The sequence below is a fragment of the Nanorana parkeri genome, unplaced genomic scaffold (assembly GCF_000935625.1).
Source record: "Nanorana parkeri isolate BGI_ZX_2015 unplaced genomic scaffold, ASM93562v1 scaffold15, whole genome shotgun sequence".
Taxonomy (NCBI): domain Eukaryota; kingdom Metazoa; phylum Chordata; class Amphibia; order Anura; family Dicroglossidae; genus Nanorana; species Nanorana parkeri.
In genome coordinates this window covers 699,974-719,498 of record NW_017306283.1, presented here as the reverse complement: position 1 = coordinate 719,498, position 19,525 = coordinate 699,974, and the positions used below count along the sequence as shown (strand labels likewise).

The following is a 19,525-nucleotide window of genomic DNA, read 5'->3' as shown; positions in this document are numbered from 1 at the left end:
GTGCTCCCTACCCTTAACCCTTTTACTGCCAGGGCCGCGTTTTTGTGTTTCTTGCACACATATTAAAATACACATTTTGAAAATTACTTAAAGGGGAACTATGAGGGGGGTGATTTTCACCTCCTCCTCATAGTTCGGGGCGACGTGTGACAATGAGACTGTCACAGGTCGGCTTAATAGATCGGGAAGTGAGCGAACACATACCGTCGCTCGCTCACTTCTCGATCCTGTCCCTGCAGAGAGCTGTGACTGTCACTCACGGCTCCCCGCAGGGATTCCCCCCTCCCCTGCTCTGATCCTCCAGTCGCTAGTTTGTATCCTCCCGTGACCCTGAGGAGAACTATGGGGAAAAGAAAGCACTGACCCCCCATAGTTCTCCTTTAACCCTTTCGCTGCCAGGGCCGTTTTTGTGTTTCCTGCACACATATCAAAATCCACATTTTAGGCCTGAAAGTGACTTAACAGCCCCCCCGATAGTTAAATATTCCATGAAAGCAGAGACCCTGTAGAATCAAATGGCGGTGGTTTTTTTTTTTAATGTCGCATGATATTAGCGCAACTCTTTATCAAACCTAAAATTTCAGTAAATTATATATACGCTTACGTTAATTTCGGGGGGTTATCCACAAAGCTAGCGGAAGGATCAGCCGTAGCTTCGGTGGCGGGAGCGAAGGGCTGCTGTACGGGCTCTTCACTATAGCCCGTACAGCTCCTCGAAGGGGGCCCGATCGGCTCAGCCCAGCCGTAGCCATATGCTTCAGCACGACTGAGCCCAAGCGGGGCCGAACGCCTTGCAAATTACGCTGCTTTGAAAGAATAGTCAACAGATAGCCAACAGTTTAACACTCATTCGTTCAGAGTGGGGGCTGCTACAGAAGTAGTTAGAAAGGTTTTGGGTCCCAAGGTAATAAGATAGATTTGGAAAATGGGAGTCAGAATGCTTTAGCATTTACATTAACCCACACTTTGTAATTGGCAATACCTTACATCATGTTGAGGGGCTAGGTTATTTGCCTGAAGCCACCTGTTGAAATGTTTTGTACTTAAGTTTCAGAGCTTCCCCAAGGGCTCGTGTGGATTTTGGACAATGCCCTATATATTTTGGGGTTTGAAGCAAGGCATCACTCAAGTTTTTCTTTTGGATATGTGGTTTGTGAAAACTTGGAATCATTACAAAATTGGGTTCACCTGGTATGGCTCTCCATTTTGGCAGGTTGTTTTTATTGTTGTTTTTACCAGGGGCTCCATCCCTTGGTAGAAGTCAGTATATATACCCAATCTGGAAATGCTCTCGAGCAAGTGGGAGTCCGGCTGGGGACAAGCTTGGTGCTTAGTTAATGGAGAACTATGAGGTGAGTGCTTTTCACTCACCTCATAGTTCTAGCCGACCTGTGGCAATGAGACTGTCACAGGTCTGCTCAGTAGATCGGGAAGTGAACGAACACATACCGGCGTTCACTCACCTCTCAATCCTGTCACAGCTCTCTGCCGTGACAGGGGAGGGGCTGGATTCCCCCCTCCCCGCTCCGATCCGCCAGCGCTGACTGGCGGATCGGACGGGGGCGGGTACAGCTGGCTCTGCCTCTAGATAGGCAGAGCCAGCTGTCACTTACGCAGCTGGGCGGATCCAGACAGTAATGTCGGAATCCGCTCCGGCTGCGGCGTCTCGGTATACTGCGAGCTGTAGCTCCCTATATACTGAGCCTAGGGTGACGGGAGGACGCTAGTTTGTGTCCTCCCGTTACCCTGAGGAGAACTATGGGGAAAACACTGACCCCATAGTTCTCCTTTAACAATATTCTAATTATGTTATAGCATTTTGTGTGTGCTTGTGTTGATTCCTATCTCCCTGTGTACTGTCCCATGCATCAATGGATTCATCGTCATCATCATCAACCTCATCTTCATCTCTGATGTTAACCATCGACATCCTTTTCCGCCATGTGCGTGTCCTGTTTCAGAATGGATGGCATGTTGGGGAGGTAGGTCGTCAGCTCTTCCTTGTTCTTTTAAAATTAAATTACCAATAACATTGCAATACTTCAAGCTAAAGCCACCCATGGAGGATGGCCACGCACGCACAATCCAGACACCGAATGTCCTAAAATAGGAAATAGCCAGCACTCCAGTGGTAATTTAAGCTCATCTCACTCTCCGATCAGCTCCCTGCAGAGAGCGGTGACTGTCAATCACCACTCCCCGCAGGTATTCCCCCCTCCCCTCTCCGATGCTCCAGCACTGAGTGGAGAAATGGACGGGGGAGGGGGCGGGCACAGTTGGCTCTGCCTCTAGATAGGCAGAGCCAGCTGTCACTCACGCAGCTGGGTGGATCTCGACAGTATTGTCGTGATCCGTCCCGGCTACTGCGATCTTGGTATATAGTGAGCAATAGCTCGCTATATACTGAGCTTTGGGTCATGGGAGGACATTAGAATATGTCCTCCCGTGACCGTTAAGAGAACTATGGGATAAAAAGGTTACCCCATAGTTCTCTTTTAAGCTGTGGCTAATTGACTTCCCTTCTTGGGAATCCTAAGGTTCCTCCAGAGGATGCTTGGGGGTTCCTTAAGTTGTGGCTAATTGACTTCCCATCTGAGGAACCCTAGGGATCTTCCAGAGGTTGCTTGGGGGTTCCTTAAGCTGTGGCTAACTGACTTCCCATCTGAGGAACCCTAGGGATCTTCCAGAGGTTGCTTGGGGGTTCCTTAAGCTGTGGCTAATTGACTTCCCATCTGAGGAACCCTAGGGATCTTCCAGAGGTTGCATGGGGGTTCCTTAAGCTGTGGCTAACTGACTTCCCATCTGAGGAACCCTAGGGATCTTCTAGAGGTTGCATGGGGGTTCCTTAAGTTGTGGCTAATTGACTTCCCATCTGAGGAACCCTAGGGATCTTCCAGAGGTTGCTTGGGGGTTCCTTAAGCTGTGGCTAACTGACTTCCCACTGAGGAACCCTAGGGTTCTTCTAGAGGTTGCATGGGGGTTCCTTAAGCTGTGGCTAACTGACTTCCCATCTGAGGAACCCTAGGGATCTTCCAGAGGTTGCATGGGGGTTCCTTAAGCTGTGGCTAACTGACTCCCATCTGAGGAACCCTAGGGTTCTTCTAGAGGTTGCATGGGGGTTCCTTAAGCTGTGGCTAACTGACTTCCCATCTGAGGAACCCTAGGGATCTTCTAGAGGTTGCATGGGGGTTCCTTAAGCTGTGGCTAATTGACTTCCCATCTGATGGTGCCTTCATAATTCCAGGACCAACACCACTTGGCAGAGCCAGCTGCATGACCCCGATATTCTTTTTACCTGCCTTTACAACTGGCATTCTGACTACCACTGTAGGGGGGTAGGGGGGGCATTACACTGCACTGCATAGACCAAGTTACTTTCCTTGTGATTGGGTGTTGGGACTTTTGGACCAAACCGCCTTTCAAGGAAGGTAGGTAGGTATTTACATGTTAATTGCTCATACACACAACACTGACAGTATACATTTCCCCAATAAATATATTTCTATTCATATCTGTATGTTTTCATTCTCATACATTGTATCTCATTATTAATCTTACAACGTGTTCTCTAGAGCTCAGAAGACAGTTCCCGGATCTCCATCACCTTCTTCCGACTCTTCCGTGTCATGCGCTTGGTGAAACTCTTGAGTAAAGGGGAAGGTATCCGAACGCTGCTGTGGACCTTCATTAAGTCCTTCCAGGTAAGTTGGTAAGAAGGGGGAAACGTGCCGGTCTAAAACCCGATGCTGGTGAGTTGAATCATTCGTCCGCTTCTTATATCAGAGCCTGCGGCATCGACATCTCAGCAGCTGACTTTTCAACATTATGTGGATTCTCATTTCCCCCCCCCACCAGTGGGATGATGATTCTTCCAGAAGAGGCAACATGCCGTGGGGGGTGGGACATGGGGGTGGTTTGGTGTGTGCTTAGTATTAGATGGGTGAGTGTTAGGGTCTTTCTATGGGTTTCCACATCACTACCTGGGTGTGGTGGACACTTCCTATTGGTTATCTATTTTACATTTCTCCTGATCTCCTTCATGAAGAATTGTACAAGTCTGTGGTCATGTGACACACTCCAGGTCCCGGGTTTCCTATCGTCTAGACTTCAGAGTGTTAGGGTCTTTCTATGGGTTTCCACATCACTACCTGGGTGTGGTGGACACTTCCTATTGGCTGTCCAGAAACGGGGTCCTCTCAGCTGATGACTATAGCAGGGTGTGTGATTCTTCCTGAAGAGGCAACATGCCGTGGGGGGTGGGACATCTTGGTGGGTGCTTAGTATTAGATGGGTGAGTGTTAGGGCCTTTCTATGGGTGACCTGGGTGACACGGACACTTCCTGTTTGCTGTCCAAAAACGGGGTCCTCTCAGGTCCTGATGACTATAGCGGGGTGATGATTCATCCAGTGGGCTAGAAGAGGTGCAGTGTGTGTGTGTGTGTGCGTGTGTGTGCGTGTGTGTGTGTGTGGGGGGGGGGTTATGGATTTGGTATGGGATGGGTGGAGAACAAAATTTGCCATAAATAGTCTTTAACTTTCTTCTAACCTGTTATATGAATAATTGAAAGAATCTCCTAAATGTCTTTTTCTTTCCTCCAGGCTTTGCCTTACGTTGCTCTCTTGATTGCGATGATATTTTTTATCTACGCCGTCATCGGCATGCAGGTGAGTCAGTCAGTGCCGTGGCCCGCTTCAGATCTTTCCATTCACGGTTCTCAGTGTGATCCGAGCTCACATCTCCTGCCTCGGCTTTGTTCTCTCGCGTACAGACGTTCGGCAAAATCGCCATGCAGGACGGAACTCAGATCAACCGGAATAACAACTTTCAAACCTTCCCCCAGGCTGTGCTGCTGCTATTCAGGTACCTGTCCTTCTTCCCTCGCTCTACATTGAGCTCGGCTTGTGCAAAGCAGGACTGAATGTAGAGAGGGCAACTTCCCCACGAGGACACCGCCGCCGCCCCTCTGCGCCCTGCCGCCCCGAGGCCGGGCCTCGGTATCCTTGTGGGGAATCCGGGCCTGGTCACAGCATACTAGGAGCCGAGTAAAACGCACAGTACATATGACACGGTAACAGAGGGAGGGTAGGAGGCCACTAGGAAAATCTAAGTCTCAGAGCCTCGTCTTTCCTAGGTGTGCCACGGGGGAGGCCTGGCAAGAGATCATGTTGGCCAGCTTGCCCGGCAAGAGATGCGACAGCGAATCTGACTTCGCCCCAGAGGAAGAGTTCACCTGCGGGAGCAACTTCGCCATCGTGTATTTCATCAGCTTTTTCATGCTTTGCGCCTTTCTGGTGAGTAGAATAGGGAAAGGTCACCGCTTAGAATGTTACCTTCAAAATAGCTGTGAATTATTCAGTGGTCGTATTTGATCTTTTTCCTGTTTCAGATTATTAACTTGTTTGTGGCCGTCATTATGGATAACTTCGATTATCTGACAAGGGATTGGTCTATTCTGGGCCCCCATCATTTGGATGAATTCAAAAGGATCTGGTCCGAATATGACCCCGAGGCCAAGTGAGTATATAACAAGGCAAAAAAACATTGTATCTGCTCTCTTCCAGCATTGTATCTGCTCTCTTCCAGCATTGTATCTGCTCTCTTCCAGCATTGTATCTGCTCTCTTCCAGCATTGTATCTGCTCTCTTCCAGCATTGTATCTGCTCTCTTCCAGCATTGTATCTGCTCTCTTCCAGCATTGTATCTGCTCTCTTCCTACAGAAAAGGAAAAAGAGTTTTTAAATACTAAAAAAGGGTCTAAAAAGGAAGGGAGACAACAAGTATTCAAAAAATCAAGCACTCAATATATCCCAAACAGTTCAAATCCCAATTTTTTAACGCCACTTAGCTACCAGGCACTTTGTTCCCAAGCCCTGTGTGAGCCCTCAATATACATTTAGATGCTGCTATGGGGAGGGCACAGCCCGAGGGTCAGGGCACAGTCAAACATTATACTTCTCTGAACAAGTCTGCTTTTAACTCCCTTCTCCTCTAACATGCTTTCTCTACCTATCCTTCTCATTATTGTATCCTCTATCCTGAAACTTTGCTTCACCCCTCTTCCCCCTCCCCCACGGCATATACATATCACACTCACTCCTGCACCCTTTTGGATAAGCCAGTCCCCTCTCTATAAAAGGTGGTTCCCAGCAGTCATATTGAAAATGTATTTAAGCTCTGATAAAAAGCAGACAATTTATAAATTCAGTGTAAAATATTGCACTCACAAAACTAGTAGCAAATCAGCAAGTAAACAATCCATTCTTGTAGTCCAGAAGTCACCGTCCATGGACATTAAAGACAATGTTCTGGTTCGTGCCAATGGTAAGTTCGATTTTTAAATTTAGTTGTTCAAGGTTCGTCGAAAGGTCTGGTATGAATTTTTAGGGGGACTCTGTTTTTTTTGCATTGGGTTCCTCCTCAAAATGTACAGCAGACCCTCATCAAGGATAAGGGTCTGGAATTGATTTAGGGGGACCACACATCAGTTTTTTATCTTGTGCAACAAAATATATACTAGGCTCTTAACCAGGTGGCTAGAAAAGGAGGGGGGAGCTGCGAGCAACCTTCTCCCCCAACCTGAAGTATACTGGGTCACACGTTCTAAAGAACAAAAAAAATGGCATAGTGTTCCCCTCGGACTCCATACGAGACCTTGTCAGGGATAAGGGTCTGACATTGATTTTGTGTGTGCACGTGTGCTTTTTTTTTTTTTACGTGAAGTCCCCTTCAACACTCATACCAGACCCTTACTCAAGAATGCTGCCTGGGTGGCCTCAAAAGGGGGGCAGTGATTGTGCAACTGCTCCCTCTACTCCTGAACCATACAAGGCAACATCCAGTGAAGAAAAAAACAGTGTGTGGGTCCCCTTCACATCCATACCAGACACTTATCTGAGCATGTAGCCCCACCCTCCTGAACCATACCAGGTCACGTGCCTTCAACACGGGGAAAGTACCTCTTCCCCACATCCCTGGCCTGGTTGATGTGGGGGTCTAGCCCCTGAATGAGTATGGGATACATAGTACCCCTAGTTAAAATATATATCAGAGCCTCATTAGACCCTCAAGGATTTTGGGGGTCACACCATTTTATTCTTTTTTTGCATGAGATCCCCCTTAAAATCAGTGCTGACTATGGAATATTCCTGCAATCTCTCTGGAGCTCAGATCAGACACATTTCCAAATACCAAGCCTTGTTGTTTCTGCACAGGAAAGTGAGGGACGGGATGAGATATGGCTTAGTGGGTGGCCAAGCACTCATTTTAGTTTGCCCATTCACTGAACACGAAACAGGGAAACTTTAGACAAAGAGTTGCACAATGGCATGTGTTTTTTCAAGGATCAAGCATATTTTCAACAAACAGCAAGTTAATTTTAAATCAAACCCTCACTGACCTCTGTACCTGCAGACACTGTGGAACAATTAATCCTTCAAGTACATAGCAGAGACACTAAAGCCGAGTCTTGGAATTAAAGTCTAGTTCATTTCTCAGTATTTGTAGCTTCCCCAGGTCTCTCTAAGAGTTGTTTTAAAGTATATATATATATATATATACACAACATTAAATATCTGTACACACATCTTGATGATGAAGGTTATATACTGCATCGTGAATATCATGTGATGATCATTGTGTCCATTCATTCACTGAGAGTTTGTGAGGTACATGTCTTCTGGAAGGGAACTTTGGGTAGGAAGAAAACAGCAACAAAATGTTTCCTTACATTTTTTTAATACCAATACCATGTCATCATTTTACAAATGTGGTATAAAATAGTCCATTTTAGATTTATAAAATTGAATAGATTAACAGGCAATATAAATGTATAAGGTTAAAAAGAAAAATAATGTACAATATAACCTCAAAAACATTCCATTTAATATTTCCACATGAAGGTCTATGGTAAAAGTCGCATAGTGCAACTTAATTTAATTTTCTGAAATATCAATTTTTGTATTTCCTTTTTATATACAAGAGACAGGATATATATATACTGTACAAAAATATAACAAGCTCTTTGGGAAAAGTTGAAAAGGCATAATAAGAGCAACATAACAATAGGGTATATATATAATTAAAACATGAAAATCAAAGAAATGTGGAATAAACAAATTATAAAATCAGGGAATAATAAAAAAATATATTATAAGGAATAATGTTTTGTAAATCAATTTGTAAGGCAATTAGTTCACGTATATTTCTTAGAGGCAAAAAGAACAATAACAGCGTTCTCGGATGGGGGAGGCTAACTGACAAACATGTGCGCAGCCCTGGAAACAGGAGGAGAACCTGTGGATACAGATTGACAAAGGAACACGGTGGACGCAACAGCAAACACAACAATAAAGCACTAGCTAGTTGGACTGCAATATATATAAAGAACAGGGGATCAATGTGAAGGTAAAGAATCACTGGCAAAAAAATCAATGTGATATCACTTACATGTGGATCCAGGGATCAGAAGATGGACGGCCTGTGCGGAGGATCAGGACCCTCGTGGTGTCTGTCTTGGTCGACGAGTGTCCCACGAGGGTCCCGATCCTCCACACACGCAGCTGGGCGGATCCCGTCATCTACGTCCGGCTGCGGCGTCTCAGTATACCGCGAGCTGTAGCTCGCGGTATACTGAGCTTAGGGTAACGGGAGGACGCTAGTTTGTGTCCTCCCGTTACCCTAAGGAGAACTATGGGGAAAAACACTGACCCCATAGTTCTCCTTTAAGTTTGCAAAACCTCAATTTAAAGAGTTTAAATATCACTTTCACTTTAAAAGATTTTACCTTAACATTTTTTTATAAATGCTGGCAAGCAGTAGATATAGGCAAAAAGTTTTTTGTTTTTTTTTTAAATGCTTTAACAGCGGTTTAAACTTACCTAGTTATCGCTGCCCGCTCCCGCGCCGAGAATCCGGAACTGCTCGTGCGGCCGCAAAGGATCTTGGGGCGGGCACATGCGCAGTTCAGATTCTCGGCCGGGAGACGAGCAGAGACGCAAGGTAAGTCTATGGACGCGTGCACCCGCATGCAGACACCGCTGGATCGGAAGTGCCTGCAAGCAGAGAGGAGTCAGCGCTGGATCGGAGAGCTGCCGCACCGATGGAGGGAAAGATGAAAACATCAGGAAAGAAGAAGATCGTATTAAGAGACATCATTTAAGGTAAGTGCTAACATTAACATGGGGGGAGGGAAAACATTTTTTGACTTTAATGTCACTTTAATATTATATTATATCACGTTCACTGAGAGTACGGATCTGGCACCATGTTTATTTCACAAGGTATTTTTAGTCTTAGGGGATTCATGGTAGTACTATGAAAGAGCTTCCCTACCATTTATTAAGGTATACCTAACTTGATGAACATCTGAATACTGTTTGGATGTTATCTTGAGCTTTTTGGGAAAACATAAGCAAAACACCAGCCAATACACCTCATAAGGCTAGTTTAATAAGTTAATGCAAAAAGCAGTGATGTGCAGTCACTTACAGTATAATAACTTATTAGTGCCCACCTTTTGTCAGTTTAGAAAGACTATTTTGGGTAGGTTGCTGTATTTTTCATTTTGTTTTAAGCAAGTGCCATTATGTGCGAAATGCATATGATTTTCTGATTATTGAACTGCTGTCTTTTGTTCTCCACATAATGCCACACTTTCTTCTTTTAATTCTACATACTGACCTTGGGAAATGGACTAATAAATTAGGCCTTTTCTGAATTTGATAATCTCATTAATGATGAAACATTCAAATGAGCACTCATGGTAACCTATGATAAAGTATTATAACAATACAAGTGTGGGTTGTTACTTAAACTCACAAGGCTGTAGGATACCCTTGCTTCTGGGCAATGTTAAAACCTGTGGATAGATATTTATATTAATTCTGTGGATGTGATGTATAACTGAATGTAGTTAATTGAACTTGACACACTATTAATGGAAATTGCATATTATGGCGCTGTAATGCTTCTGCTTCATTTAGTTCTCTGAACAGAAAAAAGCAGTCAGTGAAAATATGGGTGTACGTGTGTGCATGTGTTTCACATCATTATTTTTTTTCTTATCCACTTATAGACACCTGGAGGGGTAATATTGTGATTTCTACCTCCAGGACTTGTTTCATACTTCCTGCCTTCTAGGCTGACTGTCTTGTCTCTCCATTCTTACCCCAGCAGATGAACTAGCCTTAATATCACACTAACAAGATCACATTTCTTAGCCACATGAGACACACACTATACTGGGATTGAGAGGCTTAAATAAATCATTTGCCAAATCTGTGTTGGTACTGCCTAGAAAAGTGAGCAAACAGTCACCTAACTCTTTAAGCATTTGGTTCTAAGTGTATAGACCCAGAGTGGGCAAATTGTAACTGCACAGTATACTATTCAACAAACAAATATAAACACACTTTTCATGCAGATACAGCAACAATGAAGAGTAACCCAGTTTGCTCAGTCAGTATTGTTTTATACACATGAATGGGTTCCTGACATTCAGCAACGTGATATGTAGGTGGTGTGCTGCCCCTGGGGGCCACAGTCACAACCCAACTATTAAGATAAAACAACACTCATAATGACTGATTTTGTAAAGGAATATTTAATAATCCTTTTGAAGAGAATCTGTGTTCATATCAAACAACCAATCATGTGCAGGCAAATAAAAAAAAATTAAAATTGGAACTTTACAGCATCTACATGTTTGAATATTTGGAGTAAACACAGGTTGAATTAACCAACAATGATCAAAAAGAATCTTTAATAAAGCAGGAACCCATCCATGTGATTAACTGGAAGATTTTCTCAGTTTAAATTGGAGAACCACAATCAAATTAAAACTGACTATATAAAATTATACTTTTTTTTCAGTTTTTTTGGTTTACGGGATCAGCTACATTGCATATTGCTAGCTAACAATATAAAAAAAAATCATATTATAAATACCTATTAACTATGTAGTATATTTGTACCTATGGATATTAAAGTGAAATGCCAGCCAACATCTGTTTTTTTTTTTTTTTTTTAGTTTTGGCTTAAAGGAGAATGTAAAATCATAGTAACAAAATACTAATATGCACATTGGCCAAAATGACCATATGTATATACAGTATATTGACACTATTACCATATGCATAGGTACACTTCATTAAAGTGTGAAATATAATTGCATTTAAGTATATGAAACCTGCAAACACTTTTATTTAATATTCTTCTTACAACAATAAACAACAAATTAAATTGTTTACAATAACGATTGACTTATCCTGACTACAAATCATATCTATATGCTAAGGCTAGAACTGTAAGATAAAATTAATGAGTTCATGAAAAAGAGTAAAAGTAGTAGTATAGCTAGCTAGTCATATTGAATGCAACTACAAGACCATGGCTAAGTTAAAGTGACACTTAACTCAGGAGGTAAATCTTAAGAATGTATTCAAGTACCTTAACTATTAACAAAAATGTATCTTATTTGTGTATCACTCGGCTGTAGATCCTCAAATCATCTCTGAACTGGTGCTGACACTGTCCTTCCTTCTGGAGGGTGGCTACTTTTATTCCCCACGGTCGCTGTGTGTGTTGTAAAATAGCCACCGCTCCTAACTCACTCCCATGATGGACTACAATCTCATGTTTATTTAGCTCATTTGTATTGAATTTATAGTCTATCACAGGAGTGAGCTTGGAGCAGTGGCTTCTTTACAACACACACAGGGACCATGGGATCTACAGCCGAGTGATAGAAATAAAGCTAAATTTTTGCTAATAGTTAAGGAACATCAATGCATTTTTGAGATTTGATAGTTTATTGTCGCTTTAAGAGAGGTATAAGTCCCCATTCACAATCCGCAATGCATAAGTGTTCGTGTGCAGCTCTGCCCAGCTGTCATTTGCTTTGGCTGATCTTTCTCCACGCTTCAGCTGTCACTTCGGTTCAATCGACCCGAAGCATATGCCTTGGGCTCGTCTGAGCCGCTCAGCTGTCTTTGCCTGCTGTACAGGCTATTGTGAATAGCCTGTACAGCTGCCCTTCGGTTCAACTGAGGCGGCCGAAGAGAGCCGAAGGATCAGCCGAAGCTACGGCTGTATCCTTCGGCTCCATAGTGAATAACCCCCTTAGTATTTACTGAAACTCAAACTGTTATGATTAATTTATATAATATTTTAGTATGTAAGCTACCATACCACATATTCCAGGCTGTATTAGAGACAGTCACCTTAGACTTTAACCTCAGAACTATGTCACTGAAGAAAGAGTCACATGAAATTTAAGAAAACACAAAGTCCTATAAGTTTTTATACCATATTCCTCCACACATTAAATCATTTGAGAATATATTCATCTTACTGATCTTTCTAAAAGGTTAAGCAAATTTTGGAGCTACAAAATGGCTCCAGTGTGTGATGAGCATAATAAATAAATTACCGCCTGATAGAATTGGTGGGGACGATTTCTACACATTTTTGTTATATTTAAACAACCTGAATACGAAGCAGCAGTCTCCTGTTGGCCTGTTCTAATTTTTTCTGTCTGTGTTCTAATTCTCTGCCTCTTTGTTGTTCTTTTTGCAGCCATTTGATGTATTCCACTGAAGCCTTTAAAATAGTTCCTTTGTTCCAGCGCATATCACTGTAAAATGGAGAAATAACCTTTTCACAACTGTGCACATCAGCAGAATTTCTAAGAACTTACAAAATCTTTTACATTAACCTGAAATAATGATTTACATGACCATTATTCACTGTTAGATATTATTGCCTCTGAATGGAAATTTTAATAGAATAGTTAAGAAGTCCTTATATAGTAAAATTGATCCTGGAATGAAAATATGTGTCAAAAGAAACTAATAGAGAGACTTTTTTTGTGAGAAGGCTAAATGTATTATCATGATTCCACCATTACAGTTTTTAAATTTTAAGTGAAAATTGCTTTTATTATTAACTCTCAGATTAAAATCTATGTTCAGTACTTATACATTAATGGAGAAGAAAATGTACATTGCCAAGGACTTCAGATTACAGTTTAAAGATCATTTCAAGAATAATATTCTTTATATGTGGCTCTTTTCATGAAGAGGAGATGGTTCCTTTGTTGAGAGTAAAATAAACTAAGTTATGAATAGTGATTGTTATTTAAATTGCTGCATTATATGAAATTATATTCTTTAAGAAGCAAAAAACCTGTCTATTTTATTTTTCACAAGGGATTACCAAACCTATTTGGTTGTGTTTTAATTATATCTGTAAAATCCAAGAAGAATCTAGTATAAATATATATCATATCTGTTTCAATAAAAAGAAAGCAAAAACTGGAGCGTGTGCATCTTTTTTCCCGCTATTCCCTGAGACAAAAAAAAATATATATATATAGCAAATATATTTCTTATTAAACACAAAGCTTAATTAGACATTATTTATGCTTTTGTCATTAGGATTGCCACGATCAGACAGGAAATATTGGGGAACCAGACAGCCATGTTTTAGATTTAATAGGAATCATGCAAATTTGAATAAGGTTGTTATATGCAGCAGATTTCAGCTCATTGTGATTGGTAATTCATTCTTTCATTCTGTTTTTCTTTTCTTTACAGCTTTTATCCACCATTCATGCCAGCCATGTTAGGTATACAGTTGTCATCTCTATAGTAACAAGGTTATGATTGACAGGGCCAACCCCTTACTATATTATTGCTTGTATGTATGTCCTTAGGTAGGTTTTTCAAGAGGAAGATAAAAACAAGTGCCCGAAAAAATAGTATCAGTTTTCAGGAAAGGGGTACATATTGGATCCTGGAGGCCCCCCCCCCATGTAAGCAGTTTAAAAGCACTTCTATTAAAAACACTATATTTCAACAATTAAAGGGAATATATAGTGGTTTTGTATGTAATTTATTGAGTTCAGGAATTACAAAAATAATAAAACAAAAAGTAAATGGTAAAAATACATACTTTGAGTCAGGTAAATATGCAATATTATATATGAATATTGTTTAGTCCCCTATCAAGCCAGCAGGTGGAGTGCTAGTCTCCTTTTATTGCTCTCTCTCACCATCATTTGTTAAAAAGCCTGTTGTTTACAAAAATCAATCTATCAATGTAAAAAATACACACAGAAACAAATGAATCAGAGCAATGTGATCAGATGACTTTTTAATGAGAGACTGCTTTAATTTCATGTGCAACATTGAAAGGCTTAAATAAAACAGAACTTGGCAGTCACTCAAGGTGTTTAGACTATGTAAATAAAGGAGCTTATTAAGGTAAGAAATATAATCTTAAATCCACAAAATGAGTGGCAAGAAGAAAGGTTTACCCAACAATATAGTCATTCCACTCAAAGGTGAAAGGAAATTAAAAGTACTGAAGGAAATTAAGTCTGAATATTTTATCCAATCAATGCTCATTAAAGATCATTTGCACCCCATCCAAGTGTTAGCAGCATCTTAAAACTATGGTGATAGTACACCTGAACCCTTCCAAAATAACTAAAGCTGTGCTCAAACACACTTTTAAGTCTGCAGAATGGAATAGGTAACCTTAAATTACCTAGTTTGCCATACAATCTACTGCTCATTATCTATTGTCTTATGCAAAATGGTAAGGTTAGGTAAATATCATGGAAAGTGGATTTCAAGATTTATTGAATCACTGATCAGTTTTACATGTTTTAGTTAAACATGTAATTTACTGGACATAGAGTCATTTTGATTAGCATAGGAAATGTATTTACACAAGCAGGAATCTACCAAGTTTCTTCTACTAGTTAAATAATGCATAGCTGTGTGTTACTTTAACCACTTTAGGGCCGCCATATGTATATGTACATTGTGATAGTTTGGGGAAAATTTAGCACATACGGAGACCACTTTTTAAGCCATTTTACATAAAACAGGACAGTCTTTATTCATACACAGGCTGGCAACCATTATATTTCTTCATATAGAAATATGTTTTTTCTTCAGCAAAACGGAACTTAACAGTCCCCTTGACTTTCATCAAAGCAACATATTTTCATGTCTTACTGACATCAGGTTATCAATTACACTCCCAGTGTCCCAATCCTAAGACTTTCTCCACAGATACAGTCCTCAGTATCACTCAGTAGTTTTCCTCAACTCCAAGCGCCTCACTACGCACCTATGTGTCTCTGGCAACTCCACATCTCTCGTGTGTCACTGACTCTCGGTCTAGCCAACAGGTCCCTCGGGTGCCAATGATCCCCTTCACCTCTCCCAGCTTCTCCTGCTTGCTCCATATGTGCTTCCAGCACACCAGCATCTGTTTGCGTCCGAGTGCCACCTGTACACCCGCAACTCCTCTCAGCTCTGGTCCAGACTCCTAATAAGGCTGCTTTCAGTAACCTAATCATCCTGGCCTAAGGACTGGAGATTTCACCCCACCCACAACTCTTAAAATCTCTCCAGAGTTCCAGATCCCAGCTACACTCTGGAAAACCTGCAAGAAACTGAAAAGCCAGCTTCTTTTATGCAAAACTATTCACATCCGTGATCCTCTCAGCACCTCTGGCTCAGAGTCCAGGGTCTCAAAAATACAACATAGCATTGCCTGGAGTTGCTACAACACCCTGGTCCTAAAGTGGGTAAGACCAAGGTCATGGCTGCTGCTGTATTTGTCTGATGTCACCTGAATTTTACATACAAGTGATCTGGTTGGCTGTAAAGACACATGATCACTTATATGCTGTTGAAAGTGTGCCGCTCCCCACTTGATAGAACCCCTTATCTGATGGCAATAAAGTGTAAAAAAGTCAACAAAGTGATATAAAAAATGTTTTTTAAAGCCCTCTACTCCAACATACGTGCACATACATTGGTAAACATGGGTTGGGTGCACCTACATACAAAAACAACATTTGTACCATATGTTATATATCACCACAATAAGTGGCTGGAAAGAGAGCAATAACTGTAAGACTATGGGGTTGATTTACTAACCTTATAAACACACCACGAACATGTATACACCTCTGTAGAGTGTTCCCTCCCAGCATGATCTATGGGTGGAATCTAAACACCTTTGTAGTGTGTACACACCCAGCAGGTGTGTTGTGCAAAGCCAAGCATGAATTGCAAGGTGATGTTGTGTAAATTAGCTCTATGTTGTGTTGCTTGCGTTGATAAATGCAGGAATGTAAAATGCACGACTAACCATTTTTGTCTAAACTGTGAAGCAGCATTATATATGCATCATGTGCATGATTTTTCCATATATGGCATTAGTGGAAACATGCTTTTAGAGACTTTTTGGTTGATAAATACGTGTTGATGTGTGAAAATCACACGCACCTGGTGCGTGCATGTGTTTAGGTTAGTAAATCACCCCCTATCACTCACTGTAAACTCTAAATTGATGAGCAGTAAAGGCTTTTAAAACATTGCCTATGGGCAATTTTGAGAACTGTAGTCTTTTGCCATTTCACAGATAAGCACAATTTTAATATTGACATGTTTGGAATCTATTTACCCAATGCAGCCTCATATTTTATATTGTACCAAAAAGTTTGGTATTATATTTTTTTATGTGCACTAAAATTCAATTTAGTTTAATGTTTTCCTAAAAATATTTATTTGATAAACATTTGCACAAATATCATAAAAAACTGCAACTAGTATTTGTTTTCTGCAGAGCCTCTGCTTTTAGAAAATATATAATTGATTAGGATTTTAAACAGTTTCCTAGCCAAAAATTCAGATTTTGGTGTGTGCAAAAAATTCAAAATTGTCCTGGTCCTAAAGTGGTTAATGGGTGCAGCCCAGTACCAACTACAGAGTCAAAGTGTGCCGCTCCCCACTTGATAGAACCCCTTATCTGATGGCAATAAAGTGTAAAAAAAAGTCAACAAAGTGATATAAAAAATGTTTTTTAAAGCCCTCTACTCCAACATACGTGCACATACATTGGTAAACATGGGTTGGGTGCACCTACATACAAAAACAACATTTGTACCATATGTTATATATCACCACAATAAGTGGCTGGAAAGAGAGCAATAACTGTAAGACTATGGGGTTGATTTACTAACCTTATAAACACACCACGAACATGTATACACCTCTGTAGTGTGTTCCCTCCCAGCATGATCTATTGGTGGAATCTAAACACCTTTGTAGTGTGTACACACCCAGCAGGTGTGTTGTGCAAAGCCAAGCATGAATTGCAAGGTGATGTTGTGTAAATTAGCTCTATGTTGTGTTGCTTGCGTTGATGAATGCAGGAATGTAAATGCATGAGCTAACCATTTTTGTCTAAACTGTGAAGCAGCATTATATATGCATCATGTGCATGATTTTTCCATATATGGCATCACCCTGGTCCTAAAGTGGGTAAGACCAAGGTCATGGCTGCTGCTGTATTTGTCTGATGTCACCTGAATTTTACATACAAGTGATCTGGTTGGCTGTAAAGACACATGATCACTTATATGCTGTTGAAAGTGTGCCGCTCCCCACTTGATAGAACCCCTTATCTGATGGCAATAAAGTGTAAAAAAGTCAACAAAGTGATATAAAAAATGTTTTTTAAAGCCCTCTACTCCAACATACGTGCACATACATTGGTAAACATGGGTTGGGTGCACCTACATACAAAAACAACATTTGTACCATATGTTATATATCACCACAATAAGTGGCTGGAAAGAGAGCAATAACTGTAAGACTATGGGGTTGATTTACTAACCTTATAAACACACCACGAACATGTATACACCTCTGTAGTGTGTTCCCTCCCAGCATGATCTATGGGTGGAATCTAAACACCTTTGTAGTGTGTACACACCCAGCAGGTGTGTTGTGCAAAGCCAAGCATGAATTGCAAGGTGATGTTGTGTAAATTAGCTCTATGTTGTGTTGCTTGCGTTGATAAATGCAGGAATGTAAAATGCACGAGCTAACCATTTTTGTCTAAACTGTGAAGCAGCATTATATATGAATCATGTGCATGATTTTTCCATATATGGCATTAGTGGAAACATGCTTTTAGAGACTTTTTGGTTGATAAATACGTGTTGATGTGTGAAAATCACACGCACCTGGTGCGTGCATGTGTTTAGGTTAGTAAATCACCCCCTATCACTCACTGTAAACTCTAAATTGATGAGCAGTAAAGGCTTTTAAAACATTGCCTATGGGCAATTTTGAGAACTGTAGTCTTTTGCCATTTCACAGATAAGCACAATTTTAATATTGACATGTTTGGAATCTATTTACCCAATGCAGCCTCATATTTTATATTGTACCAAAAAGTTTGGTATTATATTTTTTTATGTGCACTAAAATTCAATTTAGTTTAATGTTTTCCTAAAAATATTTATTTGATAAACATTTGCACAAATATCATAAAAAACTGCAACTAGTATTTGTTTTCTGCAGAGCCTCTGCTTTTAGAAAATATATAATTGATTAGGATTTTAAACAGTTTCCTAGCCAAAAATTCAGATTTTGGTGTGTGCAAAAAATTCAAAATTGTCCTGGTCCTAAAGTGGTTAATGGGTGCAGCCCAGTACCAACTACAGAGTCAAAGTGTGCCGCTCCCCACTTGATAGAACCCCTTATCTGATGGCAATAAAGTGTAAAAAAAAGTCAACAAAGTGATATAAAAAATGTTTTTTAAAGCCCTCTACTCCAACATACGTGCACATACATTGGTAAACATGGGTTGGGTGCACCTACATACAAAAACAACATTTGTACCATATGTTATATATCACCACAATAAGTGGCTGGAAAGAGAGCAATAACTGTAAGACTATGGGGTTGATTTACTAACCTTATAAACACACCACGAACATGTATACACCTCTGTAGTGTGTTCCCTCCCAGCATGATCTATTGGTGGAATCTAAACACCTTTGTAGTGTGTACACACCCAGCAGGTGTGTTGTGCAAAGCCAAGCATGAATTGCAAGGTGATGTTGTGTAAATTAGCTCTATGTTGTGTTGCTTGCGTTGATGAATGCAGGAATGTAAATGCATGAGCTAACCATTTTTGTCTAAACTGTGAAGCAGCATTATATATGCATCATGTGCATGATTTTTCCATATATGGCAAAAGACTTTTTGGTTGATAAATACGTGTTGGTGTGTGAAAATCACACGCACCTGGTGCGTGCATGTGTTTAGGTTGGTAAATCACCCCCTATTCTCAGGTGTGAACAGGGGGTATAGAAATTAATGGGATTCCTTGCTTTGAGTATTTCAGTGTGGAAAAATACACGTGACAAAAGCCTTGGTGTGAACGAGGCCTAAAACATAAACAATTCCAAAAGGTAAATACTGTTTTATAGGCATTGTAGATATCTGGGGAAAAAGCAACACCGGAAAATACATAATGAGATGTATGGTGAAAACAATGGGGTCTATTCACTAAGCTGCCGTAGGCAGCCGAGTGAAAGACCGACCTGAAGTGAAGTGAGCCGAACGCTGTTCGGCTATTCACTTCCGGCTGGTACGGCTGATTTCAGCCGTATATCGGCTGAAATCAGCCGTACATCGGGTGGCTTCG

General features: G+C 40.9%; 2 protein-coding genes across 2 annotated transcripts in view; one reads left to right on the top strand and one right to left on the bottom strand.

Moving 5' to 3' along the window:
* The window catches only part of LOC108788491 (voltage-dependent L-type calcium channel subunit alpha-1F-like), a 72,323-nt gene extending 66,583 nt beyond the window's left edge, over nt 1-5,740 (top strand). The window contains 7 exon segments of the mRNA XM_018558251.1: nt 1,962-1,982; nt 3,573-3,701; nt 4,600-4,665; nt 4,770-4,861; nt 5,133-5,292; nt 5,388-5,515; nt 5,629-5,740. Coding sequence (XP_018413753.1) covers nt 1,962-1,982; nt 3,573-3,701; nt 4,600-4,665; nt 4,770-4,861; nt 5,133-5,292; nt 5,388-5,515; nt 5,629-5,740 — 708 coding nt within the window.
* Nucleotides 5,741-12,475: 6,735 nt separating this feature from the next.
* The window catches only part of LOC108788798 (transcription factor EC-like), a 29,412-nt gene continuing 22,362 nt past the window's right edge, over nt 12,476-19,525 (bottom strand). The window contains exon 7 of the mRNA XM_018558653.1: nt 12,476-12,632. Coding sequence (XP_018414155.1) covers nt 12,476-12,632 — 157 coding nt within the window. The remainder of the gene's footprint in view (nt 12,633-19,525) is intronic.